Source organism: Eumetopias jubatus, unplaced genomic scaffold, assembly GCF_037043125.1.
Source record: "Eumetopias jubatus isolate StellerSeaLion01/CBP00866 unplaced genomic scaffold, mEumJub1_p1.0 scaffold_1, whole genome shotgun sequence".
In the NCBI taxonomy this organism is placed as follows: domain Eukaryota; kingdom Metazoa; phylum Chordata; class Mammalia; order Carnivora; family Otariidae; genus Eumetopias; species Eumetopias jubatus.
This window is the reverse complement of record NW_028274807.1, coordinates 102,335,183-102,361,465: the sequence shown is the minus strand read 5'-3', so window position 1 is coordinate 102,361,465 and position 26,283 is coordinate 102,335,183. Positions and strand designations below refer to the sequence as shown.

The following is a 26,283-nucleotide window of genomic DNA, read 5'->3' as shown; positions in this document are numbered from 1 at the left end:
GGGAGACGCAGACTCCCCACTGAGCAGGGAGCCCGATGCGGGACTCAATCCCAGGACCCTGGGATCACGACCCTGAGCCAAAGGCAGGTTAACTGATTGAGCCACCCAGGCACCCTTATCTATTTATTTTAAAGAGAGAGAGAGAGAGCACATGCAAGTAGGGAGAGAGGGAGAGAGCAAATCCTCTCAAATAACCAGAAAACTTATAAACCAGATCATTTATGAAGCTTCAATAATTCTAAATTTCTTTGCATTCAAGGAAAAAAAGCCACAGAACAATTATGTCATTTCCTCTTAGTTAGGAATAGTACAGAATAACCCCACTCATCACTCAGCTGCTTCTGGAACACTTTGATGAAGTAACTCATTATTCAAGTACAATGGATGAATGCTGCTGAGCTTGGCTGTTTGTCTGGGTTCTAAGCAGAATTTGTACAAAGAAGGGTATACTCTCTTGTGAGGAAAAAGTCCCCCATGTATTCAAACATGAATTCTTGACAAAAACCCAACTCCTTTGGTTTTAAAATGATCATTTTTAAAATTTACTATTAATTCCATGCCAAAAACATGCAACTAAAATTTCTATATGAAACATATTGACAGTTAAAAAAAAGTTTAAAAACTGAACTCTCCGTATTGGCTGGGTATAAATTTTAATACTTTAACTACTTCACCATCTTCTACAATCATGCTTAAAATAAGTATTTCCAGAAAGACAAATAATAGAGAATGTACCCATTCTTCAAATTCAACTTAAAGAGTTTATATGGTCCCATAAATCTGGAATTGATTGAACCAATATATTCAGAAGACAAATCAGCAAGATGCAGTCAAATGCATTCATTGAAAATATTTTTTAAAGATTAAGAACCAGGTGTGTTGTGCATAACCACATTTATGACAGAACATCTGTGATTGTTCACCATTATAACTTACCCCAGTTTTATCACACAAGCGTAAAGTATGAAACGATCCAACAGCAAATAACTCTCCATCTGGAGCCCAGGCAACTGAGGTAATAGGATGCTCGTGAGGTTGTGAATTGTACAAAAGGCGGCCATAACTATCCCATACCTAGAAAAGTAAATTTTAAAAAATCTTTTATAACAGTCACCACATTATTACAAAGAAGTTTGTCCTAATGGTAAGGTATCGATTAAAGATTTAGAAATCATCACTTTATTATAGTAGTAATTAAATGTCTTTACTACCACACAAGGGGGTTAAAGCTATATTCTTTAAATCCTAAATATCTCAAAAAACTTTATAACATTGTGATAATTTTCCAATTTCACTAAATCTTTGGTTAATCATATAGCCTACACATTTTGAGTCCTTTTAAATTTAACAATAAAGTTTTGAAATATTCAGTTTTTGGCTTAAATTTTTTTGCTCAGTAAGTGCTCTATCAACTTTCCCTAAAAGTATTTATTTCAACTAAATTTCCTCTAACTCCAGTTACATTAAATCTTATTTTCAGTAAAAGTTATTTTGGTCTGAAGCTGAACAATGTTTAATAAACCAGTAAGATTGATTTTTAAAACTTCATTTGAGTTGATTTAAATAACCAGTAAAACTAGGAGTTTTATTTATGTTGCTATTCATTAAATCAAATTCTTTAGGTCAGTGAGATAGGTCAATAAGAAAGTCAACACTTTAAAATACCACTTAAAATTATAAAATAACAATTTGCTAAATTATTAGAGCTAAAAGACATAGCTAAAGTAAAGGACTAAAAGAATATTCTTATTTGCTAAATACTTTTCACCTAAATTTAATTCTTTCAACCAGGTGATAAATTCAAAAATCACATACCTTATATTTACAGTCCTCACCAGCAGACAAAATCAGATCATTGACAGAGTTCCAATCTACTTTTAGAATAATGCCATCATGAGCTTTCCACTATGAGACAAAGTAAGATATTAATTATAATTTCAAGAGCACTAAAAGTTTTTATGTTTTGTTTTGTTTTTTTAAGAAAAGACATTTTGCCTAATGATTCTCTTGTTCTGTCTTTGGAGACTCCTATCTTCCTTTAATAGTTATGCATAACCTCATTTGCTTGTTTCATTTCTGATTTAAAGTAATGAAAACACTTAGCATTATGACATCTACTATATAGCTTACCGCCTTATAAATCTCCTCAAATGCCTGGACTCCAGATGGAAAATCTCTTGCAATTGAACTATTCCAAGCTTGACGTGTGTGTGTGATAACACTGGACTGAATCCAAATCTTGCTCTCTTTTATACAGTTGATTCAATTAAAGATAATGCCTTCATTCTTATATACTAATTCTTTTCTTTTTTTAAAACTTTGATTATATGACCATCTTCTTTAGTACTCTATTCATTTTCTTCTGCATATTTTCCTAAGCCTCATTCTCTTTACCTTCATGTCTCTAGTCACTGAACTATATAAGAAACCTCTGCATATAACCTGTTACCATATAACAAAAGGATGTTTTCCACAGATATGTACATATTCTATACATATATATAGAATGCATACATATATGTCACCCAGAAATTGATAATCTAGAAAGTAAGCGTGGATCCCTTCTTGCTCTTAAATACAATCAATTCATGTGCCCATCTAGCACATGAGTTTTACCATGTTTAGGCAGAATAATATAACTGAAAAAGAATTAATTTTCCTTGAAGACCAAAGATACATTTTAATGTCTGAGCCAATTAACTTCAGATCAAAGAGTAACTGATGTTAAGGGCTCTCTCTCTATAGACCATTCCCAACTATTGTTCCTTCTTTTTTTTCTTTCGAGATTTAAATTCAATTTAGTTGACAGATAGTGTAGTTTTAGTTTCAGGGGCAGAATTTAGTGATTCATCAGTTGCATATAACAGCTAGCACTCATTACATCAAGTGCCCTCCTTAATAACCATCACCCAATTACCCATCTTCCCAACCACCTCCCCTCCAGCAACCCTCAATTTGTTCCCTATAGTTAAGAGTCTCTTATGGTTTACCTCCTTCTCTGTTTTTATCTTATTTTTCCTTCCCTTCTCCTATGTTCATCTATTTTGTTTCCTAAATTCCACATATGAATGAAATCATATGGTATTTGTCTTTCTCTGAATGACTTATTTCACTTAGCATAATACCCTCTAGTTCATCCATGTCATTGCAAATGGCAAGATTTCACTCTTTTCAATGGTGAGTAATATTCCATTATATATAGATATATACATCTTCTTTACCCATTCATCAGTCGGTGGACATTTGGGCTCTTTCCATATTTTGGCTATTGTGGACATTGTTGCTATAAACATTGGGGTGCATGTGCCCCTCTGAATCACTATGTTTGTATCCTTTGGATAAATACCCAGTAGTGCAATTGCTGGGACATAGGGTGGTTGTATTTTTAACTTTTTGAGGAACCTCCATACTGTTTTCAGAGTGGCTGCATCAGCTTGCATTCCCACCAACAGTGTAAGAGGGTTCCCCTTTCTCCACATCCTCACCAACATCTGTTGTTTCCTGAGTTGTTCATTTTAGGCATTCTGATCAGTGTGAGGTGGTATCTCATTATGGTTTTGATTTGTATTTCCCTGATGCCAAGTGATGTTGAGCACTTTTTCATGTGTCTGTTGTCCATTTGCATGTCTTCTTCGCAGAAATGTCTGTTCATGTCTTCTGCCCATTTCTTGATTGGATTATTTGTTCTTTGGGTGTTGAGTTTGATAAGTTCTTTATAGATTTTGGATACTAGCCCTTTATCTGATATGTCATTTGCAAATATCTTCTCCCATTCTGTCGGTTGTCTTTTGGTTTTGTTGACTGTTTCCTTTGCTATGCAAAAGCTTTTTATCTTTTTTTTCCAAGATTTTATTTATTTATTTGACAGAGAGAGACACAGAGAGAGGGAACACAAGCAGGGGGAGTGGGAGAGGGAGAAGCAGGCTTCCGGCAGAGCTGGGAGCCGGGTGCAGGGCTCGATCCCAGGGCCCCAGGACCATGACCCAAGCCGAAGGCAGACGCCTAATGACTGAGAGACCCAAGCACCCCAAAAGCTTTTTATCTTGACAAAGTCCCAATAGTTCATTTTGCTTTTGTTTCCCTTGCCTCCAGGGACATGTCTAGTAAGAAACTGCTGTGGCCGAAGTCAAAGAGGTTGCTGCCCATGTTCTCCTCTAGGATTTTGATGGATTCCTGTCTCACATTTAGGTCTTTCATCCATTTTGAATTTATCTTTGTGTATGGTGTAAGAAAGTGGTCCAGTTTCATTCTTTTGCATGTTGTTGTCCAATTTTCCCAATACCATTTGTTGAAGAGACTGTCTTTTTTCCATTGGATATTCTTTCCTGCTTTGTTGAAGATTAATTTACTATAGAGTTGAGGGTCCATTTCTGGGTTCTCTATTCTGTTCCATTGATCTATGTGTCTGTTTTTGTGCCAGTACCATACTGTCTTGATGATGACAGCTTTGTAATATAGCTTGAAGTCTGGCATTGTGATGCCTCCAGCTTTGGTTTTCTTTTTCAACATTTTGGCTTTTCAAGGTCTTTTGTGGTTCCCTACACATTTTAGAATTGCTTGTTCTAGCTCTGTGAAAAATGCTGGTGTTATTTTGACAGAGATTGCAATGAATGTGTAGATTACTTCAGGTAGTATAGACATTTTAACAATATTTGTTTTTCCAATCCATGAGCATGGAATGTTTTTCTATTTCTTATGTCTTCCTCAATTTCTTTCATAAGTGTTCTATAGTTTTCAGAGTACAGATCTTTTATCTCTTTGGTTAGGTTTATTCCTAGGTATTTTATGGTTTTTGGTGCAATTGTAAATGGGATTGACTCCTTGATTTCTCTTTCTGCTGCTTCATTATTGGTGTATAGAAATGCAACAAATTTTTGTGCATTGATTTTATATCCTGCGACTTTGCCAAATTCTTGTATCGGTTCTAGCAATTTTTTGGTGGAGTCTTTCAGGTTTTCTACATACAGTATCATGTCATCTATAAAGAGTGAAAGTTTGACTTCTTCCTTGCTGATTTGGATGCCTTCTATTTCTTTTTATTGTCTGATTGCTGAGGCTAGGACTTCCAGCACTATGTTGAACAACAGTCCATCCTATTGTTCTTAATGTACACAGTAAACTATTAAATTCGGGTCAAATAAGCTCTAAGAATAAGCAGTAATTCATAGCTCGCTTTATTCAAGATACATAAAAATATGAAAATATGTACTCTCAAAAACAAATGTTTTGATGATATCCTTTAAAAGCATTAATTCACACAATTTACTGCCAAATTAATACAAATGTCCTGAAATAAACTGCAAGGATAAAAATAATAATTCATAGACACAGATATGGGTATATATAGGTACACATACACAGAGATTCTCAAGAGTCTCATTTCAAAGCTACAAAAATAAATTTTTGCATATTCAAAAGTTAGGAACAAAATATGATTTAAACTTTCTGTATACTATGATTTAGAATTATCAGTTTAGGGATGCCTGTGTGGCTCAGTCGTTAAGCGTCTGCCTTCGGCTCGGGTCATAATCCCAGGGTCCTGGGATCGAGCCCCGCATCGGGCTCCCTGCTAGGCGGGGAGCCTGCTTCTCCCTCTCCCACTCCCCCTGCTTGTGTTCCCTCTCTTGCTGTGTCTCTCTCTTCAAATAAATAAATAAAATCTTCAAAAAAAAAGGATTATCAGTTTATGTATTATACATATTTGTATACTACACATAAGGCACAGACAGTTTTCAATTATTTCTCAATTAACCGGGCATTTTGTAAAATTCCTTTGACAACAAGCTCCTTGAGGGCAGGAACTATGTTCTATTTCATTCTGAGTTATCTCACACAAGGCATAGTATCTGGTATACAGTATGTATGCACTACATTTCAGTGAATGAATGAATAAATAAACAGAAGTCTTCTCACTATAAAACCAAGTTCTGGGTCTCTAGAAGAGTCCTTAGAGCTTTTAAGGGAAATCAGGTGTATACTTTTAAACTGTATTCTACAAGCAAGAATTAAGTGTTTCTTTTTGTGGACAATCTAAATTTGAATACGTGTTTATGCCCAAGGAAAACTGCTGCAGCTTTAGTTTACCAAGAAAAAAAAAAAGAAAATTTGCATTAAGTCACTAATTATACTTTAACTCCCCTTCCACTCTAGCTGAATTTTGGCAATGGATGCTTTTCTTTCCCTCCACTATGTGCTGGCCCAAAGATTCTACTAAACCACTAAACTATAATTTACCAATGGTAATATATAGTATCTTTTGGGCTTTCATTTATATAAGCCTAATTACAGGTATCTCAATAAATCATATAACTATAAACCAAAAGATTCATCTTGCCTGTTTTTGCTATATAATTTTAAAGCAGATTTTTGGAGTTTAAGTAGTATGGAAGGACTTTGACTAAAGGCAGGCAGAACTAGTTCTCTTTTGTAGCTTCTTCCGTTTGCCCAAACTCTTTACCTTAGCTGCCTAAGAGCAAGCAAGGACTTGTATCTTCTATTTCTTTTTTGTACCATAGTTCTTAGCATAGTGTTCTGCATGCAGTAAAAATGTAAATGCATGTTGACTTTATGAAATATATATAGCATAATCTACATAGAAGTTAAAATTATGGAAACTCAATGTCATTTCTATTTCCTTACTCCCCAAAATCTATACGTACTTAAGTGTTAAATCTGATGCTTTTAAAACACTTTTATACCCATTGTAGCTGCTCAATCTCCAACACCAAATCCCTTACTTAGGACCCAGTCATTCTACATCTTTTTTCCAGCCTCCTTGGCTCTAATTTAATAAGGGCTGACTAAAAGGTAGAGATGACATAATAACTCCCACAGTAACATCTATAGTAACAACGACTCTATACTGAGTGCTTACAGTATGCACTCAATATGCTTATTGTATAGATTGTCTTATGCACTTTGCAATTTAACTCATTTAATCCTCACAACAATCCTATAAGTAGGTATTAGCATCAAAACTAAGCGATGAGAAAGCTGAGAATCAGATATTTTTTAACTTGCCTACAGTTACATTTAGGTAAATAAGTGAACATCTGAAACCAGGTGACTAAGTCTGAAGCCTGTATTTTTATTATCCACACTATACAGTGTCATTATCAAAATATGAAGAAAATGACTCTGCCTTTTAACACTGAAATCAAACATCAAAATCCTGAATATAGGCTTAAAGATTTTCCATTAATTTGTCCTACTCTAACCTGTCTTAACTGTCACCATTGTTTTGCTTCTGTATATTTGGTAAAATTATACACACCTAACTTGTTCTAAACATTACACTGATGATCTCTCCACTCTAAAAATACTAAAAGAATGCTAAGGTTTTAGAGAAAGCTTAAGTGTATTGAATAAACGATGTTGAAGAGGAAGAGGATGCTAGTTATAATGATAAGAAACACAGTCTAAACAAGCTTTTAAAGTTTTATGATTTGGTCCTGTTTTGTCTCAAATCTATACATCTGAGGCTGACTCTGCTAAATTTAAAGATGCCTATCATGCCAAGTCATGTGACAGTTTAGTAACTCAGAACACATTTATGATTTACTGGTATAATGTAAGTTGGAATAAGGAGGAAGTGAACCTTGTTAGAAATATAACCAGATATCCCCTATTCTGTAATACAGGCTAATAAAAACACACACTTAAAAGCCTCAGACAAAAAGACCACCCAAAAGAAAGAGACTCCTAAGAAAGTGACCTCTCACTTAGCAGTCCAACAGATCCTGATAACAATTTGCAAATGCCTGAGAAGTACCTGTAAAACTTTAGCATTTGGTTGAAGAGGTTTAATGATCAGCTGCTTGCCTGCTGTGTAAAGAACCTTTTCTGAATCAGGGCCCCACGCTACTGAATATACTGGTGTTCCTGTAAAAAGGAAAAGAAAAAAAAAAACACAAGAAATTTTCATTATTATGCCTTATAATAAGAGAGATAGTTAAGAGGATCAAAAGAGCAATGTGGGGTATCATTTAATTTCCTTCTTATTCAATGGTCCTTTCAAATTGGAGCATAGCCTGATACTGAAACACACTGACCATTGAAAATCTACTGTAAGCAACTGAAACACTATGTTTTTAACTAATTTTGATCTTGCTTAGAAAATATGATGGGAGTTTTTAGGAATTCAATATAGTACGCTATTGAAATATAGCATACATATAAATATATATAATATATATATACAGCATATATAAAAATAAATACCTTATTATTTTAAGATATAAAGTATCAGAAAAGTCATGATTTATCATTTCCCACCAACAGCAATCAGTGCTTAAACTGACTCAATCCATAAGTTGACTTAAATTTTCCATACAAAAATATACATGGTATATTTACCTTATTGATTAATTCTCATTCCTGAGGCTACTACAGGAAATATACCTACCACTCATCTGCTGCTTAAGCAGTTCTCTAATGGACAGAAATCACCCTACCCCAAAATGATCTATCCCTCCTATCTATGAATTTATAAATGGCAAATTAAATATCAGATTAGGGAAAGTTCTGCTATCTATCAAGTGTGGCTTTGGCCTGAAAGCTAGGCTAAGAAGGGTTCAGATATCCCATAACCAGGATGAAGTTGACTTACAGTTTCAGGGGGAAAGTACATGTTTGACTTATGTACCATTCTATACACTACTTTAAATTTCACACTGTTTTCAATTTCTTAGGATAGGAATTTAGAGAAGGTACTTTTTAACTGAACGACTTTCCACATTATTTAATATCTTCTGGAAGCCTATACTTTATTTGAACCTAGTTTTTAAAAAAAATGAATATTATACCTATTGAAAGCATTAAATAATCTGTATTCCACTGTCTGACCCAGTTACCGTCCATTAGGAAAATGAATCAAGGTTATACAATTATTCTATGAAATATCAATCCATTTATATTTCTAAAACTGCTTTCAAAAATTGTCTAGAACTCCTAAGTCAGACTACTGTAGCAGTTTACTTTCTGTGAATGAGTAAGACATTCTTAGTAAAATGAAATCTGAATCTGAGGATTTATGGGTAATCAATAAGATTTCACTGTTCATTTAAATGGGAGATTCAACTGGTGCTAATCAACAGGGAGTAATCAGTAATCAACAGAGAGTAAATTTCAGGAAGATAAAGGCTTGTGTACGAGTGGCACCCTTCTTCTTTCATGCCATTTTCTTCCCAATCAGAATATAATTCAGTTGTGAGCAAGTCTCAGTAGTTTAAGGGATTTAAAATTTTAGCTTACAACAGACCTAGTGCAAAAAACCCCTGAAGCATGCCTTTCATGATTTAGGTTAGATATTATATTGGGTCTAAATATGCTATTCAGTCAATGACATCTAGGATTGTTCTGTATCAGAGGAATTGACAAATGTCCAACCTCATTCAAAAGGTACTTCTTCTGTTCTTGGTAAGTACATTATCTTGGAATATTCTCTGGAAGTAGCCAGGAGCTGACCTGGATTTCACAAGTAAATTGCCAAACAGGATTCAACTCTAATAAACTCCCCAGAAAATGTAAATCAAAATTTCAGATATTTCAAATGTGGTTCTTGATGAGTACAGGAAGGGAATAGAGGCTGAATGCTTTTTTGATAGGGTGGTAGAGTTATAGGTATCTTCTTTATTTCCATTATTATAAGTTGTAATTATTGTGAAAAAAAAGTAAATTAATATATTTTAATTAGACTATCAAATCATCATGAATACAATGAGTAAAATTATACTTTCCTGGGGTGTACATTAAAGGATGACAAACATCTACCCCCAAGGAAATAATTCAGTAAATACAACTCCCATTGAGTTATACAGGATGTGACTCTAGCCCTTTAGTTGTGGTAAAAGGCACAGTTGGGGTATAGGATGAGGAGTTAGGGACGCTTTTGTCCTCTTTAACATCGAATTTGTGGCCTCATTAAGTCAGCTGTGCACCATTTCCTTGCTTATAAACCTTATAAATCTTCAGAATACTTATCTTCCCTTTGGGACTTGGGAGTTTATTCATTTCTTGATTATAAAATATTTTTTAAACCATAATAATGTTAAAAAACAGATATAAGAACTTATAGTATAAAACAAAATAGGATTATAGAGGAAAAGTTAAGTAATTCCTTTGCTATAACATGTGGCTTTTAACTATGGGGTTATGAGAGGTAAGATTAATAGCTAAGTCTCATTAGTTCAATCTTCCTAACCACTAATATTTAAAATGGATATAACATCAAGAACTAAGAGAAGTTTTCATTATATTCATCTCATATTTATAATAAAATGTTAAGTGTAAAACTACTGTATATATGAATGTTTTCTTTTCCAAAAGGAGATATATTACACAACTTCCAATTTGGGTAGTTCTGATGAACATCATTAATGAAAGTGGAAAAATTAGCTTCATAAAGAAAATGATTTTTATTATGATGAAATCCATCCCACTTGCATTTCAAACAAACCTGTAATATTTCAAGTATTTTTTTTAAAACATGCTTATTAAAGCATTGAATTACTCTCAGTGCTACACTTCACTTTGCAAACTCAGTATGAAAATAACAACTATAGCCTTCAGGTTAAACAAGTTTTCAACAAAAAGTTTAGCAAATTATGTGATGTTATTAATTCTAACATTAACCCCAAAAAATGGACAAAAAATAAAAGTAGTTTCATAATAATTAAATAATTTCTTGCTTTTTATATTGGGAATTTTTATTTATGTTCCATTTCAGTTAAGACACTCAAAAATATCTTGTTTTTCTGACTTTGTACACTAAGATCATGTGACCTTTTTGACATTTTTTAAGAAACCACATGCACCTGGGGTTGTGTTAAATGTCAGACCCTTATCTCTCTGTAAAACAAATTATCTAAATTCTTTCAACCTGTTGAAGGCATTTTAAACCACAGAAGAGGAGACAAAAATGTATTTCGATTGTTTTAAGGAAGTACCTGGTCAAATATACCATGTTTTTCACACTCATACTAAAAAGTAGCCCCTAAAAATGTTTTTGCATGTTTTAAGAATGCTTTTGAAACAAACTCTTCACTATTACAATGAAGTATTAGCTATCTTTGCCTTGAATGCAATATAAGTCTACATTGGGTGAACATAAGTTAAGTACTTAGAGCAGAGTCTGATACTATACAAGCACTATCTATTACCTACTACTACTAGAAATTACTTTGTAATGCAATAAGCAACCAGTTGTTTATTGTGTTGTTCATGATACTAGGAACTCAATTTTTTTTGGTTGACAAATCATCAAGAATTAAAAAACCAAGAATTATTTCCCTTTCATTCTATATGTAGGGACATATATTAACAGTAAGCAATCAAGTGGGATTTATTCCACAAAAAAGCAATTCTGGTTTTATCTGTCACTGGGTTAGTAAAGAGAAAAAGCTTAAATGAATGCATTTGTATCATTAGTTTCTATCCTCAGACACTTTTCCCTTGTGGATTGCAACTTACCATATAGCTTCACCTTTCACCTTCACCTTTCTATAACTGACTCTCACATTAATATTTCAGCCTTTACCTCTGAACCCTAACACAATATTTCCACTTGCAGCAAAGACTTCAGACTCTACACATTCAAAACTATCATCCCTCTACACATACCCCCTCATTTATTCTACTCTCTGAATTCTTTACCTCTTACAGGATATCCATTCCTGTCAGCCACTAAGAACTATTCACTTTTTTTCAACTATCATCACTGTCTCTGTTCAAGCCTCAACACACACTAGCATAGAACATTCCAATAATCTCCTTACTGGTCACCCCCATTTATTTTTCATTTTATTTTTTTGTTATTATTTTTAATTTTTTTGAGTGTAGCTGACACTCAATGTTACATTAGTTTCAGGTGTACAACACAGTAATTCCATTTCTCTATACACTATGCTATGTTCACCACAAGTGTAGCTGCCATCTGTCATCATACAACACTATTACAATATCATTGACTATATACCCTGTGCTGTGCCTTGTATTCCTGTGACTCATTCATTCCATAACTGGAAGCCTATATTTCCCACTCCCCTTCAACCATTTTGCCCATCCCCACATCCCCTTTCCTCTAGCAACCATCAGTTTATTCTGTATATTTATAGGTCAGATTCTGCTTTTTTGCTTATTCTTTTGTTTTGTTTTTAGTTTCCACATATGAGTGAAATCATATGGTATTTGTCCTTCTCTGACTTACTTCACTTAATACCCTCTGGGTCCATCCCTGTTGTCTCAAGTGAAATGACGTCATCCGTTTTTTATGGCTGCATAATATTCCCTTATACATTTTTACCACATTTTCTTTACCCATTCATCTATTGATGGACACTTAGGTTGCTTCTATATCTTGACTATTGTGAATAATGCTGCAGTAAACAGGGATGCATATACCCTTCTGAATTAGTGTTTTCATTTTCTTTGGGTAAATACCCAGTAGTAGAATTACTGGATCATATGGTATTTCTGTTTTTAAGAGGAACCTCCATACTATTTTCCACAGTGGCTGTACTAACTTACATTCCCACCATCAGTGCATGAGGATTCCTTGTTCTCCACATCTTCACATCACCACTTGTTGTTTTTTGTCTTTTTTATTTTAGCCATTCTGACAGGTGGTTTTGAATTGCACTTCCCTGATGGTCAGTGATGTTGAGATCTTTTCATGTGTCTGTTGCTGGCTACCCCATTTAATCTATTTCTTTTAATTTATTCTACATATTACTGCTAAGTTTATGTTCCTAAGAGATAGTCTTTATCTCTTATTCCTCTGCTTATTTTTTTAAGGTTTGGTATGCTCATAGAATAAAATCAAAACCTCTTCATTTAGCATCCAACACTATCAATGTCTTGGTCCCTCTGGATATATAGCCTATAGAGCCTAACCTCTGGCCCAAGGGGTCTGCTCTCATTCACCTGATTTCCATGCCTTACACTGTTTGCCCCTATGCCTTTGATCACCTAACTTCCTCCACAGCTCCACTCCATTGCCAACAAGCCCATTTCCTTCCCTAATTTCTTTATCCTTCGAAGCTCAATCTAAAGATATTCCAAGGGCATCTGGGTGGCTCAGTCAGTTGAGCGTCCAGCCCCTGGTTTCAGCTCAGGTCATGATCTCAGGGTTGTGAGGTCAAGACCCACATCAGGCTCTGCGCTGGGCGTGAAGTTTGCTTAAGATTCATTCTCTCCTTCTCCCTCTGCCCTTCCCTGAACCCCCCCTCTAAAAGAAAAAAAAAATATATTCCGATATTTGCCAGGAAGTCTTTCTGATACTTTCTTTCCCCCCAAAGTGATAATCTCTGCTTTCCTGTCCTCTCACAGCACCTTATAATAACAAAAACATCCCGCCTATGCTACAGTTATTTATATTTCCAGTTCACCTCCTTTGCTAAATTCATTATAGACAGGTTCCATTTTTGTCATTCCATTCTTCCATTTGAATATAATGTGGGGGAAATGTCCTCAAAGGTTTGCAGTATTACTCTATTCCAATTTTAGCCTATAATTAAAATATACAACATAATACAATTTAGCCTATAATTAAAATACACAATGCTTAATTATAATTATCCCTGGCCCATATATTATGTTTCTCTAATAAGGAAAAATAACTCCTCATAGGTCCCAGTAAGAATTGTTTTTAAACTAAATCAAATTTTTCAAAATAAAACCAACTGGGATTAATGCTTTTTCTGTATTAGAGGAGAAGGTGATGACCATGACTTTTTCTATCTATATATCCAATCATTAAGAAATGAATTAAGGGAGTGCTTCAAATATTAACCTCAGGAGATAACCACTACCAGGTATTTATGGTTACCTAGATAACCACTACCTAGTATTTACGGTTACCCTTTGCTAAAATTTGGCTAATGGGTAGCTAAAGAAATGTAACTATTTTAACACTATCCTAAGAGTAAACGTGACTTAAAAATGAAATCTGGGGGCTCCTGGGTGGCTCAGTCGTTAAGCGTCTGCCTTCGGCTCAGGTCATGATCCCAGAGTCCTGGGATCGAGCCCCATATCAGGCTCCTTGCTCTGCGGGGAGTCTGCTTCTCCCTCTCCCTCTGCCTGCCGTTTCCCCTACTTGTGTGCTCTCTCTCTCTCTCTCTGTCAAATAAATAAATAAAATATTTAAAAAAAATTTTTTTAATGAAACTTGGAAATTTGGAAGTCCGTTACCAGAGACGTTTCACAATATAACTTTATTATATATTTTTCAAGAATAGTCTGCTGTCTTTGAAGATCATCTGATACACGTTCAGCTCAACATGAAAACTGCTTTACTATTTCTAGGTAAAATCTAATTAGGAAAATAAATCTGCTATACACACACAGAAGAAAAAATCGTGTGTAATCTAAATCCCGACAGGAATGACCACTGAACTAACTCTATGGGCACTTCTTTCCAATTAACATGGAAAACTGAGATGCTACTCTAAGTGTCTGCAGCTTACTAAGTTTTGGACCATCAGGGTATCTGTTCCCCTACATTAGTACAGATATCAAATGTAAAATACAATTTAGAAAGGATGATAATATTATGAGGTTATTAAGACTTTTAAAGTAAGGAGTTACTCCTAATGTTTCCATTACTATTATTTACTTAACTAGACACCCAATCCTACCAGGTAGTATATGCTCATAAGGATTCAGAATTATTTTAAAAAGAATCATCGGCCTTTAACTGCATTTATATAGACTCACTAAAAAAGAAAAAGCCCTTGAGTGTTTCTTATATTTCTTGGCTCAAATAATACAGTTACCATGGCCTATCAGGCAACATGGAAAGTAAGAGTATAAATAGAAATAAGAGATTTCTGCCTCAGTTGGTTAAGCATCCAACTCTTGATTTCAGCTCAGGTCATGATCTCCAGGACGTGAGATCAAGTCCTGCATTGGGCTCCCCACTCAGTGGAGTCTGCTTGGGATTCTCTCCTTCGTCCTCTCCCCTCCCCCTACAACTCATGTGCGTTCTCTCTCTCTCTCTCTCAAATAAATAAATAAATAAAATCTTTAAAAAAATAAGAGATTTCAGGCTTTGAACCTTACCTAAATCAATCTTAGGAACTATAATAGTTTTTAAAGGGAACTATTAAGATATCTTAATTGACTAATAAACGTACCTTGCTGAGCTAAAGTTGATCTCAGCATCCCAGTCTTTGACCAGATTTTTATTTGTCCATCTTCTCCAACTATAAAGAGAAAAAATAATTGATATTTTTAGCTATAGGAAATAAATTTAAACATTAAATTTGCATATAAAATCAGTATATCTATATTAACACATATTTAAAATTCAGACACAATTTACTCATTAAATGACAGTGCTTCATAACTGTAAAATTTAATTGCAATTACTTTGAAAAAATTCTATCAGAGTAGCCTAACTTCCATGCCAAAAACTATTTTTTCCTTTAATCTTAGAAGACTTATGAGTATATTATTCAAATAATGCTTTCATTTTCACTGAAATCTCCATCCTAGAATTCTAAGACAAGTGCTTTCAGTGCAATAAGAAGAGTTGCAGGCAAATTCCAGTGAGTTGGGGACTGAATGGAGTGAAGTAGTAGACTTTTCTTTGAACAGCTTGCCTAAAAGAAGAAAGAAAGAAAGACTTCTCTAGAGAGAATTTGTTAAAGGCAGGATTTTTATTTCATTCTTCTCAATTTTCAAGATGGATGACATGTGAACACATTTATATGCTGAAAAAGAAACCACTGGAAAAGGACAAGTTGAAAAAATAGGCAGGAGAGGAAACAACTCACTGAAAAAAGTCCTAAAGAAAGCCCAGGGGAGGGGCGCCTGCGTGGCTCAGTCATTAAGCGTCTGCCTTCAGCTCAAGTCATGGTCCCAGGGTCCTGGGATTGAGTCCTGCATCAGGCTCCCTGCTCAGCGGGAAACCTGCTTCTCCCTCTCCCACTCCCCCTGCCTGTGTTCCTGCTCTCGCTATCTCTCTCTCTCTGTCAAATAAATAAATTAAAATCTTTAAAAAAAAAAAAAAGAAAGCCCAGGGGATAGGTAGGTAGTTTGATTACATATCCATAAATTCGTTGTTACTCTTCCTTTTGATAGGTGGAGATTAATTTCTCTCTTCTTTGGGCTATCCTTAGTGACTTGCTTCTAATAGAATATGGTAGAATGACTTCCAAAGGTGGGTCATAAAATATATTGTAGCTACCATCTTTCTCTCTCTTGGATCACTCCCTTATGAGGCCTGCTGTTATGTTAGAACATTCAAGCAGCCCTATGGAGAAGCCCGTGTGGTGGGGAACTAAGGCCTCCTGCCAATAGTCAGAAAGGAACTAAGACCTCTTGCCAAGAGCATATGAGTGAGCCATCTTGGAAGCAGAACCTCCAGCCCCAGTCAAGCCTTAACATGACTGCAACCCTATCCAACATCTTGAGTCTGAGACAGAACCACCCAGCTAAATTAAATTATTCCCTGTCCCACAGAAACTATGAGATAATACATGTTTATTATCTTAAGAGCCATTACCTTTTGGGGTAATTTGTTAGACAACATTAGATAACTAATACCATAGATGAAGATGGAAATGCTTATGAGAATAGGGCAGGAGATGGGAGAGCGATGGAATGAGGGTAAAGGTCAGTTAAATATTTTGAACTTTAAAATTTTAAAGAATTACAACTTTTATTTACCCCATAATTGACCATTTCAAAAGCCTTGACAGAACATTCTCTGTAAGTCATATATGAAAACTAATAATTAATATGACATTCTAAATTATAACATTATCTAGCAGCCTAGTTCAATGCTGTGTCAATTATTTGCTCTTGGACAATGAAAGACACTATTACGAAAGAAAATATTGATTCTGTGAAAATTTTTCTTTAAAAAATTCATTTAAAATGTCATTTTTGCAGACAACTTACCTGTAACTAATGCTGTTCCTTCATAATTCCATCTTCCTGCAAGAACTGCTCCACAGTGAGCTTCTACACTTTTTTCCACTCTTCCTAACTTAGAAATCAGATGAAATTTACCTAAAAGAAATTATACTTGAGAAATCTATTTGAATTTACTCAATCAATAAACATCTTTTGAACAGGTACCTACTACTAGACTAGTTAACATGGTGGTAGGCACTGGAGACACAAGGACAAATAATATTCCTATTCAAATAATTGTTCCTACTCTCAAGGAAAAAACAAATCTATTGGAAAATAGGCACAAAAACAAAATTATAAAACCTTGAAACAAGTAGTGTAATAGAAGTATGTATATGACGCTATGATAGATCAGAGGGACAATAAAACTCCACTGGGATATGGTCAAAGGGGGCTAAGAGCAGTGTCAAGAAAGCCTTCTAATTAAGCAGAGTTTTGTGGTCTTGCTTTATTTTTTTCTTTTTGCAGGCTATAGAAAAGCTGGAAAAGGTATAGAGGACAGGAACCAGGACAGTTAAATGGTGTTAAAACATAAACTGAGGCAGGGGCACCAGTGTGGCTCAGTCTGTTAAGTATCCAACTCTTGATTTCAGCTCAGGTCATGATCTCAGGATTGTAAGATCTGGCTACATGCTGGGCATGGAGCCTGTTAAGATTCTCCCTCTCTGCCCCTCCTCCCTGCTTCTCTCATTAAAAAAAAAAAAAAAAAAATTAGATTCTCTCCTTCCCTCTGTCCCTCCCCTCTTCTCTCCCTCTCTAAAAATAAAAAATAAAAAAATAAACTGAGGCCTAACAAAAAATTTTAAGAGTTTATTTGAGCAAAAATCTTCCAAATGGGGAGCACTAAACCAAAAGTGGTAGAGTGTTTCACCAATAGTTGCTGAGGAAGAGACTTTTATAGAGAAAAGGTGGAAGCAAAGGAAGGAAATTATTGATTGGCTATAGCCTAAGGCCTAGTTAGCTGTTTGTGATTTGTTATCCTTAGGTTTCAGTTTCAAAGACTTGAGGTGTTTACAGACTTAGATTTTGGTTTGCTCACGCTGGCTAAAGGCATTAGGGCCACCTCTGTTGAATGGCCTTGTTGTTTAATTAATTTAACAATTGATAATTCCAAATTTTAAAATACTTGCTTTATCCGATTTTACACTGTGCCAGGCACTAGGTAGACAAAAAGGAGCAGGCTACTTGATTGCTGTTCTCAAAAAGCTCACACATATATAGGTAAAAAGTACAACTTTTTAAGGACCTAAGCAAACTAAGAGATGTCAAGGGGACAAATCAACTGTGCAAAGAATAAGTGCTACAGAAAGCTGAGAAAAAGGGGCACCCAGGTGGCTCAGTCAGTGCCTTCAACTCAGGTCATGATCTCAGGGTCCTGGGATTGAGCCCCGCATTGGGCTCCCTGCTCAGCAGGGAGGCTGCTTCTCCCTCTGCCTGCCGCTCCCCCTGCTTGTGTGCTCTCTCTCTCTCTCTCTCTATGATAAATAAATAAATAAACAAACAAATAAATAAATAAAATCTTAAAAAAAAAAGCTGAGAAAAGATCATGAAATAATGTGGGTTTGAATAATCATGGAATCTAGTAATACATAGCTCATAATAATTATTTTAATTAAGTACAGTGACATGAGAAACTTCCCTCAAATCTATCTATATCTATCTATCTATCTATCTATCTATCTATCTAATCTATCTTGCAGTAAAAAAATCACGTGCCTAATCAAATTTTAACTCAGAGAAGTTACTTTGTTTGAATTCACTTTTAACTTAAGGCTTTTCAAGACTGTCTTAATATTAACAATTCATTAAAAATATATCTAAAACAGGGGCACCTGGGTGGCTCAGTTGGTTAAGTGTCTGCGTCCAGCTCAGATCATGATCCCAGCATTCCGGGATCATGCCCCGTGACAGGCTCCCTGCTCAGTGTGGGGAGTATGCTTCTCCCTCTGCCTCCCCCTGCTCATGCTCTCACTCTCTCTCAAATAAATGAATAAAATATTAAAAAATATACATACTTGAGATGGTTTAAAACATTTCTCTGGAAAACTCTAATACAGATGGCTTTGAAATATTTAACACCTAGCACCCTTGGTTATTTTACTAACCATGTACCCATTCTTACCAACAAAGTCATTTCCTCTTTTTTACACAGTGAGCATTATTTGCAGCTCTGTTACAGCATTTTTTTATTGGGCTGTGATCTGTATCAGGGCAGGGGGCCGTGTCTTAGTCATATTTTTATTTGCAATAGTGCTTTCACATAATCAGCATTTGTTAAACTTGACCAACTCAGTAACCATTTCGTAACTTAAAAAAAAAAAGACTATGCTGACATTCTTTTTTCTCATTCCATCTAATAGCTTTTTCTCATCATTCATTTTCTAGGCCCTCTACAATAAGCTACCCTTTTCCTTCATCTAACTACCCACTAGCAGCAACTACTTTTCCCCATACCTTCCTTTTAACTTTATATTTATTGCTGGGTCATTTTTGAATGTAATAAGATTACTTTGAACTCAACTGTTATTCTCTTCATGAAACTAACTTGAAATTAATTGGGATATACTTTTTATGCATTGCTTTACAGAGAAAATGCAAGGGGGAACAAATTTCAAAAGAGGAAATTGTAAAGATGACATACAGTAAGTGGAAAGCTAATCCTATGGCCATTGTTTACTTTATTGAGGTCTGTTCTCACTAAATGTTAGCATATTGCCTATCACAGAATACCTGCATAATAAACAACTGTTGCAGATAATGGATGAATCCATCACCAAAGAGATTAACCAAATAACTCTTAAACCAGAAATGAAGGATCCAGAAATTTCCTTTCAATCTATTCCATATTTGAGAAATTTTATATATTTAGATCATTGATATTTCTTACCCTAAAATACCTAATACTGATTTTCTGACAAGTGCTAAAATTATTCTTGCTTCCCATGACCTCACAGAAGACATATACTGGGACAACTAGGGCCAGCTCTTTGCATAGATTTGGCACTCAATAAATCTTTGGACTTTGTATTTTGTCTGATTACAGATTACATGAATAGCACACCCAGAATAAACCATAAATATAAAACACTATATATCAAATATTTTAATTTTTTATTTAAAAAAATGTTTTTAAGTAGGCTCCACACCCAATGTGGGACTTGAACTCAGGACCCTGAGATCAAGAGTTGCAAGCTCTACCACCTGAGCTAGCCAGGTGCCCCCATATATCAAATATTTTTAAGCCCATAATTATCCATTTAACTATTTTGTTTCTTCTCTCCAAATTTTCTATAATCTTTTAAAAATGCAAGACCCAAACTAGAGATGAATTTATTTCTAATTATTTGCCAGGGGTGGGGTAGAGAAGAGAATATAATCAATATGGTTATATTAATGTATTGATTTACTGAACAAAAAAGTGGATTTGGATAACAAACATGGATATTTAAATCCTAAGGTAGAAAATTAACCTTTTGTTCATTAAAGAAAAAAAATAAACTTTTTAAAAAGAGGGAAATGTTATAAAAGAGAAGAAGAATACTGTGTCTCTCTCTGTCAAATAAATAAAATCTTTAAAAAAGGGGGGGGGGCGCCTGGGTGCCTCAGTTGTTAAGCAGCTGCCTTCCGCTCAGGTCATGATCCCGGGGTCCTGGGATAGAGCCCCACGTCGGGCTCCCTGCTCTGTGGGAGGCTTGCTTCTCCCTCTGCCACTCCCCCTGTTCATGTTCCCTCTCTCGCTGTGTCTCTCTCTGTCAAATAAATAAATAAAATCTTTAAAAAAAAAAGAGAGAGAAGAATAGAGGAAACATTAAAATTATATAAAACACATTTCTTAAAGTTAGAAATGCCTTAGGAAATGTCCATGGAAACATGAAAGGGCTTGGAATAGGGTGTTAGGAAAAAGGACACATGAGCACTTTTGCATACTGCTTAATAGCAGAAATGATTTGGCAGATGGTTGCAAAAAGCCAGAGATCTATAACCAACCACCAACTTATGATAAAAGAAATGAACACACAAAATCTTTTTAAAGTGGAATTTTTAAATAGACATATTAAGAAAATAAGGGAATTATCTTAAGATATCTAATACAATGTATTAAAAAAATTATCTTTCAGTAAATGTAATTTAAAGAGTATTTAACAGCTTTACAAAAGACTTTACACCAGAATTCCCCTAATGCATTTTATATAATTCAAGTATTTTTTTATAAATGTAAATCTTAATACATTGTCAAATATCTCTTCTAAAAAGTAGCATACAGCTGCATGAAATATTCAAAAAGAAGTAGTAATGTTGGAGAGAATTATTGGTAAGACAAAACACTTGGCAAAAGTCTGCCTTATGTATTTAAGGACCTGCCACCAAATCTCAGGGATCTCTTTTGGAATGTTACCACTACACAGAAGAGGGAGGGGGTATGATGAAGGAACACTGGAAGAGTAATAAGAACAAACTCAAAAACTGTAACCCTTCTCTGCCAACATTGGGGAAGAAAAATCAAGAAAAGAAAGTTGGTGGCAACTACAAAAGAGAAACTCCTGAGCAGTAAATTAAATTTTTAAGAAAAATTTTTTAAGAATTGGGTTAACATCATACAAAATTAAAAAGTACATATAGTTAACAATACCACAATGTATATTTAAAAACTTGTTAACAGGGTAGATCTCATGTTATATACTTTTTTAACCAGAACAGTATATTTTTTAAGTATTGGGTTAACAAATAATATAGCTCTGATATATAAAATAACCTCAAATGTTTATCTGACAGAAAACCCCTTGACCATCTCCCATTGACAACTACTTTCTTTTTTCTTGAACATTTCTTTTTCATTTCTGGATGCTCTTTTCTATCTTATCCTTCCATTTCTTTTCTTTGATCTATCATACTTTTCCCTCTCTTTCACAAGTTCCCAGATATTCATCATCCTAGCTTAGAAGAAAATACTCAACTACTCTGCTTTGGTTCTCACTTCTTTCCACATCTAGCTGTGGCATGTAATGTTATTTGTTTTATTATACAGTAAACCTAAAAATAAAATTAAATGTTTCTCTATAGTTTCTCAAGAGTCATAATATATTTATACTTATATATTTAAATAAATCTCACAAATTTATCTCTTAAATTACATTTTTACATTAAAATTTTTTCCCTCACAGAAAGTGTTTTCTCTAAAACCAATTTGAAATAGAGACCCAAGCAATTATTCTTTAGTTGGGTGTAATTAAGTGATCTTAATTCAGAGAAACATTCAGACAACAGAAATTATCAAGACTAATTATATTTATTGTCCATATTCACCAGACAAAACTCAATTCTTATATACTATTGCATTTAAAAAGGAAAAGGCAAAGAAAATATACAGTATGTCACCTTCTGTGTAATACAAAAAGTGAAATGAGAAAATATGCATGTATCTGTTTACTTTTGCCAAAAGAAACACAGAACGATAAATCAGAACCAAAGAGATTGTTTACCTACAAGGAGTAAACAGAAACAAGGAGTATGGGATTGGGTGGTAGTAGTGACATTGCTCTGAATACGCTTTTTTTAATATAGTTTTGTCTTTGTGGAGCCATCCATGTTAATGTTTTACATATTCAAAAAATAATCAAATCAACAAGGATGGGGGAGAATGGAAACCTTAAGTAGAAAACAAACACAAATAATACATTTAACTGTATTTTAAGTGACTAACATAACAGTTAAGGAAGGGGGAAATGCAGGTAACTTTTGAACACAGGACTTTGACTCTATATATTCAGTATAAAGATAAAAACAGAAGTAAACAAATATTAAACTCTAGTTTTTTACAGTAGTGTAGATTAGCCATTCTGAAACAACCTACTGTGTACTATAGAATTGAACAAGTGAGTAAACATATTGAAAATAATAATGGGAGCCAGGCTCCCTATTTCCAAGTATGAAAAAAAGAAAGACTGGAATTAACCCTATAATGTTGAATTGGTGGCATCGAAGGAACTCATGATTTTTAGTATGGAAAGGAAGGAAGGAGAAGAGAAAAGGAAAGAGCAGGAAAGAAAATGGAGGGAAGAAGGGCAGGAGAAAGAGAAAAAGAAATAGCTGTAGATATTTATGTCTTTAAATATACATTTATGGGACGCCTGGCTGGCTCAGTTGTTAAGCGTCTGCCTTCGGCTCAGGTCATGATCCCGGGGTCCTGGGATTGGGATCCTGGGATCGAGCCCTGCATCAGGCTCCCTGCTCGGCGGGAAGCCTGCTTCTCCCTCTCCCACTCCCCCTGCTTATGTTCCTGCTCTCGCTATCTCTCTCTCTGTCAAATAAATAAATAAAATATTTAAATAAATATACATTTATATTCCTATTTCTTAGCTCTCTGAAAGGATCTTGAAGCAAACACACCTCATTGAAATGAGCTTTGCCAGCACTCTCATCTTGTTTTTAAAGCACCAAGCTTTAAAGCACCAAGAAAAGAACAGGTCTCCTTGGAGAAACGGATGATTTGAGGGGCTGGGATTGGGAAAGTACAAGATAAGCCTCAAATAGCCTGTGCCAGCAAAGAAATACTCAAAAAATGATGAGAAAACACTACCCCACCCCCCCAAAAAATTCACTGGACCTGGCTAGATTGGGCTCCACTGGCCAAATCTGGGACAATTTTCACAACAAAATCAAAAAATTACAGAAATAAAATAAAGACTCTATGAGTCTAATCTGACATAAGTAAACAAATAAATGGGTAGGAGAGGGGAGACTCTTCTTTGCAGCAGAATGCCAACTAATCAATATGGAAGGAATTATGGAATTTTTTTTTAAAAATCACCATTTAGCAACCATCTGAGTAATAAATGATTCAGCCAAATATCAACAATAGACGCTAAAATAGTAGGTAGAAGTGTAAGGAGGAAAAGAATATTTTTACATAGTCTGAAAGTATCCGTTCACAAATTATTTATTAAAAGGTAAAAATAGGGGTGCCTGGGTGGCTCAGTCGTTAAGCATCTGCCTTTGGCTCAAGTCATGATCCCAGGGTCCTGGGATAGAGCCCGCATCAGGCTTCCTGCTAGGCAGGAAGCCTGCTTCTCCCTTTCCCACTACCCCTGCTTGTGTTTCCTCTCTCGCTGTGTCTCTCTCTGTCAATATATAAATAAATAAAATCTTTAAAAATAAATAAATAAATAATAAAATAAAAATAAATAAAAGGTAAAAATAGTAACTTCACAGATTACTTTAGTGAATACAACCTTTCAAACTAAACAAAGTTAACATCACCAATCATGGGTCAAACCAGCATCATGAATCTCTCAATGTGATGCCCTAATTATTGTACACTGAAAAATGTGTACACTGAATCTAATTATGAGGAAGTATCAGACAAACACAAATTGAGGAACATTCTATAAAGGAAAAACAGATCTGTATTCTTCAAAACCGTTAAGATCATAAAAGAAAGACAGGAGACTCTAGATTAAAGGAGGTTAGAGAGATATGACAAAAGCAATATGTTATTCTGCACCAGAAAAAACAAATTTCTATAAAAGATGTTACTAGGACAATTGTTAAAATTTGAGTATGAACTGTATATTCAACTTAACATCAATGTTAAATTTCCTGATTTTGTTCAATGTATCATGGTTATATAACAGAAAATCCTCATTCTTGGGAAATGCACTGAAGTATTTATGGTAAAAGGGGCCTGTTGCACGTCTATAAATTACCCTTAAATACTTAGGGGAAAAAAAGCGTGTGTGTGTGTGTGTGTGTGTGTGTGTGTGTGTGTGTGTAGTGAAGTGTGGGAGAGAGAGGGATAGAGCCTGAGGATAAAGTATACGGGACAAAATGTTAACAGGAAATGAATTTGGATAAAGGATATGCAGGAGTTATTTCTATAATTTTTACAACCTTTCTGCAAATGTGAAATTATATCAAAATTAAAAGTTGTATTAAAATTAGTACAAAATTAAAAAAGTCAACCCTTTGTTTTATCATCTGAGGTAAACAAATTCTAGCTGTGGTTCACAGTCAATCTTCTAAGTCCAGCTACTTTCACACAGTATCTCATTTAATCAAGATTCAGAAAAATAAGGTTAAAAAAAACTATCGTAAGTTCTGTCTGTAAAAGAAGTAAAATCTGATTCAATACTTTGCCATAACATCCCTTCCCTGTTCTGGTTACAAAAGCCCTCTTCTCTTTCTCTTTCCTTTTCCATGGTGGCCTGAGGCCTACTGTGTTCAGTCAGTCAGTGTCCCATTCCCTTGACTAAAGTGATTCTTTCATTGGCACATGACCCAAGCTCGCCCACGACTCTCTCTGCAACTTGTCTGCAAAAGATACTGAGGAAGAAGCACTCTCTCTGCTGACATTTCTTTTCTAGGATGAGCCTTGGGTTACTGGCTGCCATCACGCTCACCTTGTGGGGACAGCCCATCTAACAGATGGTGAGAACAAGGGCCTAATGCAGCTGTGGTTGAAGATCTACCCCTGGAGTTAGGTGAACCAAAAAACTACATCTGTGCATAAGTTAGTCAAGTAAGTTTCCATCACTTTTGATGAATGTATTTTTAATTAACATAGTAGGTAAAGTGTAATACAGACAAAAAAAGTTCAAGTTATTTCAATGAAAATAAAAACATTCCCACAAAAAGAAAAATTATGCTTTTTACTCACCAGTAATAAAGCTACAGTCAAATTAAATAAATCACCAACTCTATTGAGTGGAAATTAACATGTACTAGAAAATAAAGACAATATTCAATAGCTTACTAAATGTTGCATTGTGCCCATATTTTTTGTGTATGTCCATATCTTTTTTAGTGTGTTTATGTTATAAAGTTAAATTTGAAGAAATCAGAAACCAAAACTGATAACAGCTTAACAACTACTTTCTGTGAGGTCACAGAAAAAGTAAAGTTGAAAGCTCAGATCAAATCCTACGATATGCCAGCTTCACTTTCTCCCATGACAATAGTTTTATAGCCTATACACAAACCAAATGACTACAAAGATTTTGAATTAAATGTGTAGATAGAGGTATGCAGATCTACAAATATCAGCTTTGTAAAACAACTAAAAGCATGTCACACTAATATGTCTTTTAAATACAAAGATGAGCATATAACATTTATTAAAAACTTACCATCAGAACTTGTGAGGACAAAGCTTTCTGCTTGAGTTTGTTTCTTTATGCCTAAACTTTTTGGAAACCAGTGAAGATCTATTGGGTAAATATCATCAGGAAGCTTTACTATTTGACTTGTTTCACTGGTTAACAAGTTCCACTTCACTATCTGGTGATCATCACTACATGAATACAGTTCTTCAGCAGTAGTCCAGCCCACACAGCTTACTAATTCTTGATGTGCCACCATGTTAAGGAGATA

The 26,283-nt window shown here is 34.8% G+C and overlaps 1 protein-coding gene across 3 annotated transcripts in view; it reads right to left on the bottom strand.

Moving 5' to 3' along the window:
• Window positions 1-26,283, bottom strand: part of IFT80 (intraflagellar transport 80) — a 123,336-nt gene that overhangs the window by 80,571 nt on the left and 16,482 nt on the right. For all 3 annotated transcript variants that reach the window (XM_088025619.1, XM_088025620.1, XM_088025621.1), the window contains exons 3-8: window positions 26,040-26,263; window positions 16,903-17,013; window positions 15,132-15,200; window positions 7,772-7,881; window positions 1,816-1,905; window positions 937-1,074 (exon numbers count right to left, since the gene is read on the bottom strand). In XM_088025619.1, coding sequence (XP_087881745.1) covers window positions 937-1,074; window positions 1,816-1,905; window positions 7,772-7,881; window positions 15,132-15,200; window positions 16,903-17,013; window positions 26,040-26,263 — 742 coding nt within the window. The remainder of the gene's footprint in view (window positions 1-936; window positions 1,075-1,815; window positions 1,906-7,771; window positions 7,882-15,131; window positions 15,201-16,902; window positions 17,014-26,039; window positions 26,264-26,283) is intronic.